Source organism: Cryptococcus neoformans (assembly GCF_000091045.1).
Source record: "Cryptococcus neoformans var. neoformans JEC21 chromosome 3 sequence".
NCBI classification, from domain to species: Eukaryota; Fungi; Basidiomycota; class Tremellomycetes; order Tremellales; family Cryptococcaceae; genus Cryptococcus; species Cryptococcus deneoformans.
Genome location: NC_006685.1, coordinates 1,371,992 through 1,389,009, shown reverse-complemented (window position 1 = coordinate 1,389,009; position 17,018 = coordinate 1,371,992). Strand labels below are relative to the sequence as shown.

The window sequence follows — 17,018 nt, the reverse complement described above, 5'->3', positions numbered from 1 at the left end:
CTGTTCCCCTGTTGTCCACTATTCTTTTTCTCTTTTCCATCGATAATATCACGCACATAACCACCGCGCGGTCCTCCGATCAAGAGACTTGCGGTGCCACTCAGTATCGATATGACGGAGGTTGTCGGGATATGACGTAATTTGCCATCGCCCCAAGCAGCGAAACGCCCGTCACCAAGGACGAACATGGCAATCATTTCTGACGCTCATATATTCATTTTCTTTTTGCTCTTCTTCTTATACATCTATACTTCCATCCGTCCATACCTCAGATCAGATATACCAAAACAACCATACACACAATGTCTGCCTCCGGTTACACCATTCACGTCGCGGGCCTTGCTCCTGAAACCACTGAGGACAAGCTCCATGATTTCTTCTCTTTCTGTGGTAAACTCACAAGCGTCAAGAAGAGTGGAAGCGCTGCCGATATCACCTTTGAGAAGCTCAGCGCTATGAGGACCAGCTTGTGAGTCGTGTCAGTTCTCATTGCCAATCGGGTGTGTGCACGGTAATAGGTGAATGATTGGGATGCGATGGTCCTTCGTTCAAGAGGCGATAAGCGTGGGAGGCTGTGAAAGTCCATGTCAACGTTAAAAACCTTTTTGAAAGACGGAATCGTGGAGCCGTCCGTCTATCGTGTTATGCATTCGGCTTGTAGTACGCGGAAAGATGATATGCTGACCAAACATTGCTCTTTGCGCTAGGATGCTCAACGGCGGCACTGTGAGTCCTTATCTTCTCCCGTCCACGTGTTACATGTACTTATGCTAAATGATTTTCTTCAGCTTGATGGCGCTCATCTCGAGGTCACATCTGTATCAGACATCGAGAAAACCCCATCCATCCTTCCCGCTTCTGCTACAGGTTCAACACCTATCGGTGCCACTGAAGGCGACCTCGCCCAGGAGGACAAGCCCAAGGCGGCCATCGTTGCCGAATACCTCGCTCATGGCTACGCTTTGGGCGACCACATTGTCCAGAAGGCCATCGACATTGACCGTATGTGATCCACTTTTGATCTGCTCACGGAATTTCTAATGTTCGGTTTATCCCGGTAGACAAGCAAGGTATCTCCTCTCGTTTCCTCAGTTTCTTCAACAACCTCGACTCCACCGTCGGTAACAAGGTTGTCGGGGAAAACCAGACAGTCTCTGGCAAGATCCATGAGCATGCCGCCGCTGCCGTTGCCAAGACTAGGGAAGTTGATCAGTCTAGGGGCATCAGCTCTAGGTTCCAAGAGTACTACAGCAAGGTCCTTGGAACACCTGTCGGCCAAAAGTGAGTCATATGCCGCGAGCAAACTAATTACGGGGACTGGACTGATTCAGTTTTTCTAGGGTTCATCAGTTCTACACTACAACACACAAGCAGGTCATGGATGTGCACGAGGAGGCCAAGAGAATTGCCGTGAGTCATTTTCCTTTTCTGCCCTTGAAAGTAGGATGTTAACTGACCATAGATTCAGGAGGAGAAGAAGAAGTCGCAATCCGCGACTGTGCCCGCCGACGAAGCTGGATCTGCCCTCCCCAGCTCTGATGTTAAGGCCGACATTGCTTCATCTACTACTCCTGCTGCCGCTGCTGCCTCTCGAAACCCCGCAGCCAGCGCCACCGTTATCCCTCCCCCTCTCCTTTGAGATCGGAAGTTAGCTTTTCAGGTTATGTGTTGTCAAATATAGAACACCGGTTGTCAGAAATGAAGTTGAGGCGAATCGCAATACCCTAGGATAGATGATCTTGTATGTCGCACCAGGCGCAAGCTTGGTGAATATCTCTTCTCGAGGTTTGAAAATGCATCCCAGAAATAATGGTATTAAATATGTTTGATAAATATAAAAATCTAGGCTCACGAGAGCCATACCCGCAGCCCCAGAGTAGTCCTGATCGAGTTACCCTCCTCGCCATCGATTGAAGACGAGTTTGAATTGAGAGCGTCACCAAATTGCACTAAAGCCTTGCAGCCGGGTCAGTCTTAAAAGACCAACGCTTCTCAGTTCTCAAACGATGATGAGACGAGACTTCTCATACCCCGCATAACGCAGGAGTGCTGGAGAAACGAAAGGCTACAAGGCGACCCCCCGCGCCCATACCAAGTCCAATACAGTTCTCACATACCCTCCACGCGAAAAAGCGTCTCTCCGGGCTACCCAACGAGGTTGAAAGAAGAGGGACGCATTTCTGGTCGGGCGCAGCTCGGCGATTGGCGTCGAGGGTCCGCTAAGACCGGTCAGACTTGATAATAATATGCAAGAAAGGGGGGTTGGAATTCCAGGACCTTGGCCCGCTCGCGAATGGGTAAGGATGCTTTGACTACAAGATTGTCAGGGGCTTTCAAAGTGCACGTTTGAGAGACAGGGACTCACAAAACACCCGACTGTGCGTAACGAGCAATGTGACCTTGGAGCTGCGCATGCGGCACTGTGAGCGACAAGCTGAGACTGGGCGCGACAGACACTTACCTGTGGGTTTGAAGAAAGGGAAAGAAGAAAGAAAAATAAAACTCGAAGACAACACCCCCTCGTTGGCCGATGCAGCAAGCGGAAATTGGCGGCGTTATGGGATGTCCCTATGATTACATAATTTGGGGAGATCTGCAAAAGTGTGGACCAAATAAAGTTTACGATTCGACACCGTTTGCTCTCTTGCAGTCTGAAATTTCGAGCCTTCCGAAGACACAATACAAGTCCCAAATTCATCTCAAAATCATCCAACATGTCCTTTTCCACTCGCTCAATATCACGAGCGGCTGTGTCCGGCTCAAGATCAGCGGGTCCGTCCATTTTTCCCCGATTATGGCCTGTCTCCTACGTCTACTGACCCCCTTTGTAGCCCAGGTCCGCTTCTCCTCGACAGCCCCTCCTTCTCTTACCGCTTCGCTCCTTCTCTCTCGCCCTCCTCTTCTTACACCAACGCCTACGCCTTTTGAATCAGCTTATTACTCGCACTCTCGATCAGTCGCCCACGCCCTTTCTTCCCCTCTTCCTCTTGATTTTTACTTCAAGACTGGCTCTCTTCCCTTGCGCAGACACCTCGTTGCGGAACACGCTTTTGTTTCTGAGACATATGGGAAAAAGCTGTCAGGCAAAGCCCCCGATGTTGGAGACATTCCTCCAGAGACGGAATACGAAATCATTGAGCGTGATCGGTGGGAGAAAGCCGATGCTAAGCGAGGAGAGAAGAGTTTGGAGAGAAAGCCAGAGGAAGAAGTATATTGTTTGGTGCTGAAGGGCAAGGAAAAAGAGGGCAAATGGACATTCCCTGACGTGAAAGTAGGCAAATTAGAAGCATTGGATGAGGCTGTGACAAGGGGCATCACAGGTGTGGAAGGCAGCTTAGGAGGAAAAGGCATGGATAGCTGGTTGGTTACCAGGAAGCCTGTTGGGATGGTCAAGGACGGAGAGTCAAGAGTGCGCGCTTTTCTTATTTATTTTCTGTTCTGCGTATCTAACAAGGTCAACAGACATTCTTCATACGAGGTCATATCTTGGGGGGCGAACCCACACTCTCTCCTTCCTCACCGTACTCTTCTTGGGCTTGGCTCACTGCTCCTGAAGTCGAAGCCAGACTTCGTCAACAAGGCGATGAGAAACTTTGGGAGGGTGTTAAGGGGATGTTCGGCATACCGAAGAATGAAGCTTAGAGTAGACGATGCATAGGTATAAACATGGCCATGCGTGCTAATATTTGATGGGGTAGAAATCTACTTCATGATGTTTATTCCGTTTCCTCTGCACCGAATCGAATCCAAAGGCCACCCTACGTTACTCATCAACTGAAATCCGCTTTCACATTCGATATTTTATTCACCTTTATGGCCAAGACGACGTCGGCAACTATCCACACCTTATCTCGTCCTCCCCTAGCGCGCCCGTCACCACCTTCGGGCGTCATCCACTCTTTTGGAAGAACAGTCTCCGGCGGTTGAGCATCAAGAGCCAGCTGAACAGTGGTATTGTGGCCGACCAAAGTACCTACGTGAGCAATATGTCGGAAGAAATATACCAGAAAAGTGTGCGTTATAGCCAACGCAAATGACTGGCCGAGACACTATTTCACCATCAACAATTTTCACACATTTGTAGGATATTACCAACCATCCTAGGCCCAAGGTTCCAACTCATGAAACCTTCTTTCTCTTTCCCTAGCCCCCCTCCTTCCAGCCATCTGTCGGGGTTAAACACCTGAGCATCCTCTCCCCATACCGCTGGATCACGTTGCATCAATATGGTGGCGAGTATGATAGAAGTGTTTGCCGGCATGTAAGCTAAGTGATTGGGTGTGGGTAGCAATGAAGGACGGAGAGTGCGACGAATGCTAAGGAAGGGGTTGATTAGTCATGACATACCGAAAAAAACCGGCTACTTACTTGAGAGGAACAGGGGGGAAAAGACGGAGTACTTCGTTGATAAACGCTCGACCTGGCTCATGTGCATCAGATAAATCTCATCAGAACTAGCGCCTTGAAATCAGCAACTTACAATACCTCAATTGGCGGATAGTGTCCTTGGTAACCTCACATTCTTGATTAGCTATTGTAAAGACTTCGTCTTTAAGCCTAGCTGCGAAATCAGGATGGAGCACAATCGCATAGACAGAAAATGTGAGCAGTGAAGCAAGCTACTTCACCATATCAGTCACCTATTTACATGGATAGTGTACGAGAGATACTTACAGTATCTCGCGAAGCCAGGAGGACATTAATCAGTTGATCCTCGACCAATTTTATGTCTAACCGATTGTCTTTTGAATTCACGCTTCTTAGAATAATAAAGCAGATGGCCTACCGTCGGTGGCCTCAACTAGTCGATCTATCATGTAAACATCTTCTGTGTTGTCCAGTTTACATCTTTGCCTCTTCCGGTTTAGAGCTCGAGAGATGATAGGACGGAAAAATGCACGAATAACCTTCATCGGTCTTTCCAATGGATCATGTCTGACTTCGAAAAGCGGCTACGACGGATCAGTGTTGATTGTGCCGAAAAAAACTTAGTTAAACAAGTCCCTACCCAGATTGTCCCAATTTTGACCCTTTTCCCTACAATCTTTTGAGCCTCCGTCATGGCCCAACTAATCTCCCCCTTTGCCTTTTTCCACTCTTCCGTCCGCGCGACATTGCTGGCGTCCCCAGACATGTCCTCGCCGCATAACCACATTATGGCCAATTCGAGTGCTAGCTGCCCAATGCGGGCTTGCATGTCAAACGCTTTTCCGTATGATGGTAGTTTAGCGAAGAAATTTTGTACATTGGTTGAGAAATGAAGTGGTGAAATATACTTTGGCTGGAAAAATGGACGCATGAATGAACGATGCTTTGTGGTGGTGATGTATCAGCTGTGCCTCTGAAGAGAGGGCTCACAAATTTCCAATTATCGCCATCCGAGTTGAAGATACCATCCCCGAGAAAGTCTTGTGCCCTTTCTTTGAATTTTTGGCCTTTCACAAAGTTGTCAAAGTCGTCAATTAGGACATGCTTTATGACTTTGGGATCAGAAGAAATGATCTGCCCATGAGTGGTGGATTCGGTGAGTGACCATTGATTATTGACGATTACAACAAGACATACCTGGTCTTCACCCAGAACCCTGGTATTATATGTCCCGCCGTATTGCCTTCCCATCAGCACCATCATTCTGCCAACTTCTTCTTCAGTGCCGCTTTTGGCCCAATTTAAAAGAATATCAATGTTCAGTGGCCATGTACCATTGACCCGAGGAATATCTATAGCTCCAAGTGCTGATGCCTTCCAAGAAGAGGCAACCAGAGATGCGTAGGAACGAAAGACATACAAGGCAGGAAATGATATGAGGTAGATAAGTGCCGAAAAGGGCAGGAATAGCGAGGGAAAATGATGAATGAACAAGGCGGCGATAAGAGGAGGCAGAAGGAGCGTTTTGAAGAGTGCAGGGAGAAGGAACCGACCTCCTTTCATTGCTGTAAAGAATCTGTCCACAGATGAGCGATTGATGTAGAAGAGAAATTCCGTCACGCGTGCAGCATTCGTTCGTTAGACGGACGGACGGATGTATTCGTGACATCTTGTTATGATGTAGTGCTCAATAACAATGTGTGTTCGATATATGTGCCTGCTCGTGCCTGAATATCTTTATTTTGCATTCAACTTAGTACGCTCTTCTTCTACAACGGTCGTCTCATTCAATTTATTAGAGAAGTTTTCGTTTTGCAAGTCTTTGATTCAGAAGAAATGGATTGACCTTAATAGGCATCAATATAGTGATCATCATCCATCACATAGAGTAGTAATAACGGCAGCCTGAAGGCTGAATAATAATAATACCACAGTGCGTGGTGGTGGTGCTGCCATGCATGATGTGCGTGATGGCAGGCTGGAGTAACATTATTCGACTGACAGTTCGAGAATGTTAGTGGTAATTCACTCCTTCGTCCCGAGTCGCTTCGCGATGACCTATAAAATCTACGTACAGACTACCTAAAATGGTTCAGGTTGGCGCACATGTGAGCCTCGGACCAACGGTCGACTGGTAGGGACGGAAGATAATGCGTGCGTGGTCTGTGGTTTCTTCCGCCAATCATGGTCCCAAAACGGGTAGTTACGTAATATTAAGATAACTGATTATTTCCGCCATGATCTGGGCCGAACCTTTTAGAATAACAAATATGCCGAGTAAATAGTAAATTTGAAATTAGACTCCGGCATGAGGAAAACCCCTTGACGGACATTGACCGGTCTCCGACGAGGCACGCCTCCTTCGAATGGACTTCATGAAATATGCCGCGGATGCAGCGGCAAATACATATACGAGGATCGTCCCCACGACGTTTTGCCATTATTGTTTCCGTCGGAAAGCAAATACACGACAAGTAGCTCTGCTTATTAGTAACCAACAAACAACTGATAACGAAGCAAGAAGAATCCAAGCCGTCGGTCTAAAAAGATTCCATACGTATATATACCCCGAGTAAGGGTATGCAAAACCATCCCCCAAATTCTATCTCTTCGCAAACCGCCCATACTCGTTGCCCTTGAATACACCTTCAGCTGATCTACCTTCCAAGAAGCTTCGATAAATATTCTAATCGTCATAACAAAACATGTCTTCGCAACCATCCAACATTGTCATCATCGGAGGTAAGTTATGGCACAAGATATTTGGAACAGACTGACCAGATTATATGTAGCCTCTGTGGCTGGGCATAACCTCGCCAATTCCCTTTATCCTACACTGCCGTCTACCCATCGTATCTTGCTTATTGACGCACTCGATTACGGTTTCTTCCCCATCGCATGTCTCCGTGCTGCCGTCGTTCCTGGTGAATTATTTTCCCATGCATAATGAGGCCGAAAAGATGTTAATAACTACACTAGGCTGGGAAGATAAGGTCACGGTACCGCTTACCACCAAGACCGTTTTCCCTTCTGGTACTGCCCATCAGGTCATCGCCCTTAACAAAGTCATTGAGCTGCGCGAGAACTCTGTGGTCTTAGAGAAGCCTTTCGAAGGCTCCACAGAAGTCCCATTCTTCGTAAGTTGCGGTTAATAACTGTCTATATCTCTTCCTGATTTTTATTACGACAGCGCTGTGTCATTGCTACTGGAGCCTCTCAGCCCTCCCCAATGAGACCACCCCCAGGCGCCACCAGCCAGAAACAGTTCATTGATAATCTCCGACATATTCAAAGCGACATATCCAGGGCTAAGAAAGTCGTGATCATCGGAGGTGGTACAGTCGGCATTGAATTCGCGGGAGTGAGTTGGTCAACGTATGCGGAATAAGCCAGATTCTAATTGCCTTTGCAACATCCACAGGAAGTTCGAGACGCCCATCCTGATACCGAAGTTACGATCATCCATTCCAAACCTTCCCTTTTATCTCCGATCCCATCTGCAGGCCCTGAATCCTCTTCCAATCTGAGTTGGTCCTCTCCTCCCACCAATCCCAAACTCTCTAAGAGTCTAGAGCAGGTTCTTAAAAACCTCAACGTCAACCTGATCCTTGATGATAGTGTCTATATCCCAGTGGGAGATAATGCATCAGTCGCGGGCGAATGGGATGGGTCATTCGGCCTCCAGGATGAAGTGAAGAAGCTCAAGTTGCGAAGTGGAAAGGAGGTGCAAGGTGATTATATCTTTGTGAGCGTTGGCAATAATCCAAACATTGGGCTGGTGGCGAGCGTGGACCCGGCCGCAATAACTAGCGGATTGGTAGCAGTTGACGATTATCTGAAGGTTAATATTTTCATGTGCTTTCCGAACTTGATGTGGACTGACGAAGTGTCAATAGGTTGCATCCGACAACCCAGCCTCTCTTCTCACGAAGAATAGTAACTACTATGCTGTCGGCGATGCTTCCGCTGTTACAGGGTTGAAAACGGCATGGCTTGCCCGTGTCGCCGCGACGCATGTTGCTAAGAAGTGAGTCTGGAACAAAGCCGGGGCCGACCATTTAGATGAATCTTTGGATTGTTGACGATTCGTTGACTAGCATTATCAATGAGGTCAAAGGCAAAGAGCTTTTGAAGTACTCACCTGGAAGTTTCAATGCCTTGGTATGTTCTTCTCATATATGACGAAACGGCTTTCTTGAGTCTAATGTTCCTTCAGTTTGTCCCTATAGGTCCAACACATGGCGCCGGCTCCATCACATTCCCTTTCTTGGGTACCTGGATTGTTGGTGGGGGCGTGGTTAAGGCAGCCAAGGGGAAGGATTTACTCATCGGCCAGGTCTGGCAGCCTCTCTGGCAAGGGAGTGATAAGGTTGACTTGAAGGTGTGAAATGTGTAGGTCGATTCACTTCTTGATTAATTAAAGGCTCCTGTTTCTGTATGGCATTTATAACCTATAGCCTATATGGGATTTCTGTTTTGTTGAATTATGTATTTTTCTTGAACTCTTTTATTGGACTATGATTCTCTCTTAGACTCTTTCGTATAGTACTGCTCATTATCGTATTATTGAGACGACAGATTAAAAAGAGAACGTAATAGTAAGGAACTAATCTTGAATGTCCAGTGATGAATGAATAATGGTAGCGATACCGAAAGAGACCAACAACTACACAGTTACCTGTAGGGTCAAAAAGTTGTAACTTATATCGTCATAGCTTTTTCCTGCCTGAAAATGACAAGATCAAGGAAGGGTGTGTTACGTAGTGGTGCAGTGATGAACATTACGAGGACGGCCGAAAAAAAGGCGCTTGACATTTTTATCTGATTAGATCGCGGCGCCGACGACTCTTCCGTGACGTGTCTCGACGGCGCCGACGAGGCAGCAGTCAGGGACGGAGTCAAAGACCGAATGAACAACTCCTTCCTTCCGTCTGCCGCCCCCGCTTATCTAAATTGTACGAATTTCAGTTGCACGCCCTGCAAACGGCAATCATGCCAATGAGTAAAAGCATTCTGCAGCTCATCTCGGCCTCGGCCTCCTTGTTTCCTCTTTCTTATTGATTCGTTGAATGCCCGAAATTGGTCAGACGATCTTTTTTTACAACCGAGAGCGAACGAAGGTCCCTTCTGCCCATTACACATATAAGAAAAAGCGTAGTACTAGCCTTGACAAAATTCGATTCGGATCCTTTCACAACAGAAACATACCTTCGACCTTACAATCGTTGGTAACTCCTGATTAATACAATGCCGTCAGACAAAATCCAGTATCAAAATATCATCGTCGTAGGAGGTATGTTTTTCTCAATCAAGGTCAGAAGACGTAGCGACCATGACTATCGCATTCGTCAGGCTGCCATATACCTGATTATCACATATTACAGCTTCTGACAAGCACATGTTGCAGCTTCTATTGGTGGCCATACTCTAGCCAACCAAATCTATCCTCACCTTCCGCCGACGCATCGTGTCTTGTTGGTTGACGTAGGAAGACATTGGGTTTTGCTTTTTGGCCCATTGCAGCATTCAGAGCTGCCACAGTTCCAGGTGAATCTCATCCCTGGATAGCACAAACAAACCTTCAGCTGACTCGGTACGTAAACAACAGGTTGGGAAAACAAGATTACTATTCCCCTTACCGATGATCGAGTGTTCCCCGATGGTACACCTCATCGTGTCTTAGCTCCCAACAAACTTGTAGAATGTAAAGATAACAGTGTCATCCTTGAGCACCCTTTCGAAGGTTCAAATGAGGTACCTTTTTGGGTGAGTTTGCACAAGTGATAAGTCACAACAAATCTGTTTCAATGGTTGGTGGGTTGACAGCAGAGAAAAGAGGTGTATCATTGCAACCGGAACAAGCCAACAACCACCCATGGTACCCGATTTAAGTTGGACAGAGGAAGAGTACAAGGAATGCCTCCGTCAGAACCAACGAGAGTTGAAAGAGGCCAAGGAGGTGGTCATCATTGGTGGAGGCTCTGTCGGGATTGAATTCGCCGGGGTAAGATTCACACCGACCAGGCTTCATGAAAACTCACATGGTGCAATCTCTTAGGATATTCGTGAAGTCAACTCTGAAGCCAACATTACCATCGTTCATCCCGACTCTGCACTTCTTAACCCAACACCCAAAAACCCTGTCCCTGCGAAAACGTCCACGATCCCATCTTACAACTCTCCACCTGTCGACATTCGACTCTCCAAGACGCTGGAGGAGCACTGCCGTAAACTCAACATCAACTTGATTTTCAAGGATAGGGTCGCGATCCCTCCCCAAGATGAAAAGGTACCAGACGAAGCGTGGGAGGGCAAGTATGGGAAGCAATCAAAAGTCGTAGAGGTGGCACTGAAGAGCGGCAGAAAGCTCAAGTCGGACTATGTCATTTTGGGCGCCGGGACGAGTCCCAACAGTTGGATGGTTGGGGACAAGGACAAGGGAGCATTGGACGGCAAGCTAATTCGGGTAGATGACTATCTCAAGGTGAGGTAAAACACTTTGATTGGTTATTGATGCTTGGTAGGTCTCGTCGACAGATGAGAATTCCCCGTTTAAAGGGCAATACTATGCGATTGGAGATGTTTGCTCTGCGCCAGGATTTAAAGTGGCAAGGGGAGCGTATACCGCAGCTTATAGTACTGCAAACAAGTGAGTAATCAAATAGCGATATATTTCTCTTGGCTTGTAAGCGGCGAGCTAAAGAGCTTGATTATTAGTATCAAAAACGAACTGAAAGGTAGAACCCTAACCAAGTACTCGCCTGGCATGCAAGGTCTAGTAAGTAGAAAAGGTTATGCTGGTTAAATTCGGACTTGAATAGATAACGTCCTTCACCTAGGGAATTCCTGTTGGCCACAGGGAAGGTGCAGGGATGCTCACCTTGCCTTGGTTCGGGAACTGGGTATTCAGCAGCACGTTAATTACAATGCAGAGAGGCAAGACTTTGGGGGTTCCGAAATTCTTCACTGGGAGTTTTGAAGGGCCCAATAAGGTCAAGATCACATTTGACGACGTGTGATTTGTCCAAAATGCACTTTGATTGATTTGGGTGCGAGAACTCTAGCTCGACTTGACGCATCTTGCGGAACGATGGTAGATAGAAGTAACGGAGATGTAGACGGTATCATGCGAAGTGCACCATAGTTCAGTGACGAGACATTACAAAATAGGATCAGTGCAGAATAATGGATCCATTCGGGGACACAGTTCTACACCACATTTCTCCCGGCAACCTCGGCGACCCTAGCTGCCTGTCCTTTTGCTAATTCCGCCTCTTTCAATGCATCAATGACCTTTCCTGACCCGCCCGAAGCATCCACTTGCCCGCTCGATCGTAAGGCGGCCTTTTCCAACAACTTCTTCTGCTTGCTAGGCTTGATGGAGGGTAAAGGAATCTCGGCAGGTATAGGATCGTCGGGGAACTTCTGAGTGTTACGAGAAAGAATTGATTGAAGTCGGAAGGATTTATGTCTAGAAGTACGGGCGCCGTGGATGATGGAGACTTTGTCGCCTAATCTGGCAACTGCATCCTAGGGTTAGCGGGCCGCTTGCTCTTGGCGAACATAGGGGGAGTTGACATACGCTCTCCTTCATCGTGGACAAGGAACTTTTTATGTCTTTTCATTTCCTTCAAGATCTTGGGGTGTTCAAATATCCGTTCAACCTAAAGAATAATCAACTTTTTGAACCGGGGCACTTTTGTGACTTCTCTCACAGTGACAGTAGCAGTCTTTCTCATGGCTCCGACTTTTGTGACGATGCCCTTGAAGACGTGATTGGGTTGGTAAGGCATATCGCAAAGAGTCGGCTAGGTTCTAGTTTGACGTATCCGAGGTCTAGGTTGATGTATCCGCAAGGTGCCTGTCAAAGACGGAAGTGGATGGTGAGGTATAGAGCAAAGCGGAGATTAAAGAGTGCAGTTGGCGGTGAAAAAGACGAGCCTGTCGTTGAAGGTCGCTTGATTGTCGAAGGTTTGAGCGGGCTTGTCCGCCTGGAGATTTACGTAACGTCGGAAAGGTCCCAGAGATGTTTATGGGGTGCGTGCCTCGTGGGTGGCCATTCGTCTCAGGTGCATTTCATTCGTCTGCCATCCTCTATAAATCTAGTTCCGCCGTCTCGTCTGCGCCGTCTGCTACGTATACTCGCCCCCGCGCACCCCGGTCCCCGCCTGCTGCCTGTCCTGCTTCCGCCCCCCACTTAGTCCGCCCGCCCAGCGAGTCTCTAGCCACTGTACCCCACCCAGCCCTTCTCCGCTGAGATGACCCTCGTACCGCCCGGCGCACACCTTTGTAAGTACTATTCCAGCTCTCAGACACAGCTCAGCCAACTTCTTTTCAGCCCCGGTCGATCTCCCTCCCCCGCCACCCTCCGCCGACCCACGCGAACCGTCGCCCGTCTCCGTGCCCCGTCGCACCGGCGCTCGTACGCCCCAACGGGCTCGTTCTCCCCTCTCGTCCCGCGATGCATCGCCAATCCGAGTGCCGCAGTCCAACAGGTCACCGTCTTCCGAGCACACTTCTCCTTTGCTGCAGCCATTTCCACGCACTTCGGGTTCCGCCATTGCGACTCCGCCTTCCGCGGTTCCCGTCCAGTCCACTCTCGGCCACCACCTCTCAAGACCGTCATCGCCTTCTTCGATCCACTCTTCCGGGTCTGCTATATTCGAACGGGATATCGAGCATCCGCCGATGGCTTCGCTTTCGCTCAACCCAAACCCCTCTCACCAGTCCCATACACTCAGCCATAAACCCAGTCGTTTGCTCCACCTGCCGCATGGTTCGAACTTGGATCATACCGTGCCCGCGGTCCTGGATGACGCCGTGGAGGCCCTGACGTCGGGCGACTCAACAAGCGGAGGATTCGAAGGTCTAGAAATCGAAGCTCCTGCTCCTAGCGGAATAGGTATGGCCCGGCAGAGTTCTTCTAATTTGCCTAGCGCTGGACGCAAAGTCACTGCTGGTCCTACTGCCATTTTTTCATCTCCTTCCCGCAGTTCTTCACCTATAAGCCTCGATTCTCTCACATCTTCCATGGCTTCCCCAGCCCAATCGCCGCCAATTCTTACCCAGCTCTCGCCTCCCCAAAGCTTGACGGGCTTGGCTGCGCAAGATGGTGTTCCGGCTAGTCCGACGTCTCCAACTGTCTCAAAGACCCAAGTTACAGCTAGCGTTCCCCGTCCAGCTGTACCGAGGAGGATTAGCACCGGTCCGCAGTTACCCGGTGGTTGGGCGTTTAACGAGTCTGAGAAGACGCAGGAAGAGGTAAGCTTTTTTATTTCGTCTGTAAAGTCAAAACGTAAGCTGATGGGATCTTAGTCAACGTCTACTCCTGTTCCTGCGCCAGCCACTGTCTCTTACCCTACAGTTCCTAGCGCAGTGCCACCTCATATGTCGCCTTCCAAGGGCAAGCCTCCACATCACCGACTCTCGTTCATCTCATACAACGATATCCTCCTCTCTGTCCCTACTCAGGTCACCTCGTTTAGCGAGATTACTTCTGGCAATGTGTCTCCGGATCATCTTCCCGGTACAGTATCGCCTAGTCTCAGTAGCAGATCGCCGATCGCGTCACTTCCGCACCACGGCATGCCATCTGCTGCCACAAACGTCACCCCTTCGGCTACTATTGCGTCCAGCGAAGGTCCTATCGCCGAGCCCAAACTCGATGGCGATGCTAGTGGAAATGCTACGAAAGGTGCTTTAGGTTTGGCTGAGGGTGAATGGGAGCGCAGTGATGGAACTGCCAGGGGTGAGTGGGAAAGGGAGGGACTCGGCAAAGGGTTGGAACAGCGCCTCGAAGATCTGGCCCATACTGAAGTTTGATTCGAAGATATGTTGATCTCATGGTTTTAAAACGGGCTATTGTAATCATATAAAATCTGAAAGTGGGATTGTAGTATATCAAAAAGATATACCCTTGGGTTTTCGCTCGTTAGGCTTTGATATAGGTTTTGCGAATAGTTGTCTTTTGATGTCGGAAAGAAGTGTGCGTATGCAGTCTCAGAATAAGTATGAAATCATAAGTCATCACTTATGATAATTGTCATTAAAACTCGTTAAAATATCGTAACAGCCTATGAAACTATGTCTCTTGCATCCTTTCCATTTCTTGTCTTTCTTGCTCCGCTTCCTTCTGCAACTTTCCGCCTCCAACTCCAGAGATCCCTGTCTTGCTCTTATCCACACCAGCACTGATCAACGCTCCGACCATCGCACGATGATATGCTATCCCCCGATTCTGAAGTTTCTTGATAGTACCCGAGATTGCAATGACTCGTGGGATAGCGGGTATATTCTCCAGGGAAGTTATGAACGTCAATGCAGACCATAAGAGACGATAGTGTGGACGGGCGACACGGAGAAATGTAAGGGTTGTCAGGGGAGAATGATATATCACTGTATTTCTTACTTCAGCCTGCGACGACCATCGAGTTTTGATGACGACTAGAACGAACCTCGAAATGAACTAGCAATTCTTCCCCAGCCCTCATCTCCAAAGACACTGATCACAGTGGATCTTATAGCCCTGTATATCCCTTGTCCTCCTTCTTCTCCTAGTTGGCTATCGGGCAGTATAGAAGGGACCATAAACCGCAGTGAGGGTATCGGAGAAAATTCCTCTTCATCTTCTTCGTCCTCAGAATCATTGTCTTCCAGAGCTTGTTCCTTTGGTATTATAGGATCCATAGAGTCGTAATGGGCGTCGAGTGTTGAAGAAAGGGAAGTAGGGAGGAGGAACTCGACTAGGAGATAGCGGTTCTTGAAGCGGACCATATCGATAACTACTGATAGGTGGTGAACAAGGGTATTGTGAAGTCGCTGGTAACAGAAACGGGCAGTTGTGAATCGAAGAGCACAGATTAATTGGTGAAGATATGCAGCTGAAACGAAGTGTCGGAGATGTTGACGAGTTAATTTAACTTTTAGTTACCTTAATTAGTGGACAAGCCCACACCTTACTGGTACCTACTACGACGGAAAAGAAATGTACCCCCCCATTTGATCCCGTTTTCCCATCTATATTGACAACATGCATCGATTGCATGTATCGTTTTACAGTGCATGTTTTCCGGCAAACCAAGTACATAGGCAGATTCTATGTATAATTTACAATAATCTAATACTTGGTAGACTTTCTTTTCGCCTTTCAAATTGCTACACGCCTCTGCTCCATCTCATCTATGAGATCCCTCACCTGCTCTCCAGAAGGTTGATCTCATTTCATGCCTTCTGTACGTATTATCTGTTCCCAGAGCTCGTCAAGCGACGTAGCGACTCTGGAAACCGCGACCTTTGCCTTCAGAAGATACCATATGTTCGCTATGGGATTTAGATCGAGTGAAGAGGGGATGGTTTCCAAAACCCGGTCCCATTTTAGCTCTCGCTGCTTTCGCACGCAGCGCGATGCGAATGAGCTCCATCCTTCAGCACAAAGATGTTTTCGAAACCAGAGGATCTTGACGACCTAACTGTACCACCCTCGTTCCCCAAGATGCCTTTGATCGCCATCTTGGTGTACTTGGGCCTGTTGAGCGAATCCAGTTTACTGGGACAGGGTAAGTAGAACAACCACCTTCTTTATGTTCGTCTTACTGCTAATGCTACGACTTCTAAATCTATTATTCGTTACTGTCCTGGTGCGCAACGTCGCCATGCAAAGCACAACCATTACCTTAGAACTGTATAAATTAGAAGACTTACACACCAACAGTAGAAGAAGTTAACGCTCAATGTTCAATACTCAAACAGAGTTGCTGGCAACATTCCCGGAACAACAAGCACTTTCGTTCTTTAGCCCTGCAACATTCGTATTATACAATCTCAACTCCTTCAACCAAGACTGAGCTGTCGACAGGGCGCCCTTGACAGAAAGGGAGAAAGAAGGACCTGGCCTGAGAATCAATAAAAGCACGAGAGGCATGAAAGTGCGCCCATGTATAATGTATAATCCAAGGGCTTGAGGCCAAGTGCCAAGCACAAAGCGTACGCGTATTTCTTCGTGTTTTGTTGTCCTCCTCGCTTCAACCCGTTACCTCAAGTTGTACTTCGTTAAAAAGAAGGTAAATGAAGTGTCTTGACTTCACTCATTGCTCTTCTTCGTTCGTTAAATCTTCTTTGTTATTTGCCCCTTGCCATTTGTTATTTACTCTCTCTTAATTGCTTTTTCCTTACATCGTCTATCGTCGAGATCGTCAATTTGTCCGTTTGTCCCTCGTGCCTTAGCTTCTTCTGCTCCTGATAATACGGAACAGCAGCGGAAAATCAGAAGGACGGAGTGTTGCAGCAATAAATGAGCTGAACACCAAGTAAGGGTCAAGGAGCAAGGGATGGAATGATGGTAAAAATAATCCGCTACGAAGGCAAAAATCATCGGACATCCCCTGAGACGACAACTGGATGTACTGCATGCGTATCATATAAATTTGATAAAAGCTTGCTGACCATGGGGAACCATTTCGGACCCCCCCCCCCCCCCCCCCTATTTCTTTTGGGACACTCGCCCTCCTTCTACTTTGGGTAATTTTGACAGAGCAAGTTGCGTTGTTCTGTTCAGTTTCCAATTTGGGCTTGGCATCGGGTTTCTGACGACCCGAACATAATATCTATTTCCGTTCTATCGTTGTAGTTACGTACACATACAAATATACAGT

The 17,018-nt window shown here is 47.9% G+C and overlaps 7 protein-coding genes and 1 pseudogene across 8 annotated transcripts; 5 read left to right on the top strand and 3 right to left on the bottom strand.

Annotated features, from left to right (window-relative positions):
* The first annotated feature begins 239 nt into the window (after nt 1–239).
* Nucleotides 240–1,816, top strand: CNC04590 (conserved hypothetical protein). Of its 2 annotated transcripts, none has more exons than XM_569712.2 (6): nt 240–469; nt 708–726; nt 789–1,002; nt 1,062–1,281; nt 1,341–1,410; nt 1,469–1,816. In XM_569712.2, exons 1-6 carry the CDS (start codon nt 303–305, stop codon nt 1,637–1,639), a joined length of 861 nt encoding a protein of 286 aa, XP_569712.1. In that variant the 5' UTR covers nt 240–302; the 3' UTR covers nt 1,640–1,816. The 2 variants fall into 2 exon arrangements, with proteins under 2 accessions (XP_569712.1, XP_024514298.1); XM_024658441.1 differs by having other exon boundaries at nt 1,463–1,816.
* Nucleotides 1,817–2,652: 836 nt separating this feature from the next.
* CNC04580 (hypothetical protein) lies at nt 2,653–4,607 on the top strand. Its single transcript, XM_024656820.1, has 3 exons — nt 2,653–2,772; nt 2,832–3,409; nt 3,463–4,607. Exons 1-3 carry the CDS (start codon nt 2,715–2,717, stop codon nt 3,640–3,642), a joined length of 816 nt encoding a protein of 271 aa, XP_024512453.1. The 5' UTR covers nt 2,653–2,714; the 3' UTR covers nt 3,643–4,607.
* Nucleotides 3,655–6,008, bottom strand: CNC04570 (conserved hypothetical protein). The gene is made up of 10 exons (XM_569708.2): nt 5,566–6,008; nt 5,359–5,502; nt 5,009–5,311; nt 4,787–4,952; nt 4,675–4,730; nt 4,481–4,619; nt 4,369–4,420; nt 4,097–4,316; nt 3,810–4,049; nt 3,655–3,758 (listed from the first exon to the last, which is right to left on the bottom strand). Exons 1-10 carry the CDS (start codon nt 5,929–5,931, stop codon nt 3,717–3,719), a joined length of 1,728 nt encoding a protein of 575 aa, XP_569708.1. The 5' UTR covers nt 5,932–6,008; the 3' UTR covers nt 3,655–3,716.
* An 820-nt stretch (nt 6,009–6,828) lies between these two features.
* Nucleotides 6,829–9,016, top strand: CNC04560 (conserved hypothetical protein). The gene is made up of 8 exons (XM_569706.2): nt 6,829–7,110; nt 7,161–7,292; nt 7,348–7,505; nt 7,559–7,729; nt 7,790–8,209; nt 8,265–8,395; nt 8,466–8,529; nt 8,585–9,016. The coding sequence occupies exons 1-8, from the start codon at nt 7,074–7,076 to the stop codon at nt 8,753–8,755; spliced, it is 1,284 nt and encodes a 427-aa protein (XP_569706.1). The 5' UTR covers nt 6,829–7,073; the 3' UTR covers nt 8,756–9,016.
* A 365-nt stretch (nt 9,017–9,381) lies between these two features.
* On the top strand, nt 9,382–11,594 carry CNC04550 (annotated as a pseudogene).
* Nucleotides 11,520–12,273, bottom strand: CNC04540 (30S ribosomal protein S17, putative). Its single transcript, XM_569703.2, has 3 exons — nt 12,084–12,273; nt 11,951–12,032; nt 11,520–11,891 (listed from the first exon to the last, which is right to left on the bottom strand). The coding sequence occupies exons 1-3, from the start codon at nt 12,159–12,161 to the stop codon at nt 11,578–11,580; spliced, it is 474 nt and encodes a 157-aa protein (XP_569703.1). The 5' UTR covers nt 12,162–12,273; the 3' UTR covers nt 11,520–11,577.
* Nucleotides 12,274–12,441: 168 nt separating this feature from the next.
* CNC04530 (hypothetical protein) lies at nt 12,442–14,433 on the top strand. Its single transcript, XM_569701.2, has 3 exons — nt 12,442–12,657; nt 12,707–13,629; nt 13,684–14,433. The coding sequence occupies exons 1-3, from the start codon at nt 12,627–12,629 to the stop codon at nt 14,188–14,190; spliced, it is 1,461 nt and encodes a 486-aa protein (XP_569701.1). The 5' UTR covers nt 12,442–12,626; the 3' UTR covers nt 14,191–14,433.
* Nucleotides 14,367–15,258, bottom strand: CNC04520 (conserved hypothetical protein). Its single transcript, XM_570046.2, has 2 exons — nt 14,823–15,258; nt 14,367–14,763 (listed from the first exon to the last, which is right to left on the bottom strand). Exons 1-2 carry the CDS (start codon nt 15,139–15,141, stop codon nt 14,450–14,452), a joined length of 633 nt encoding a protein of 210 aa, XP_570046.1. The 5' UTR covers nt 15,142–15,258; the 3' UTR covers nt 14,367–14,449.
* Nucleotides 15,259–17,018: the final 1,760 nt, after the last annotated feature.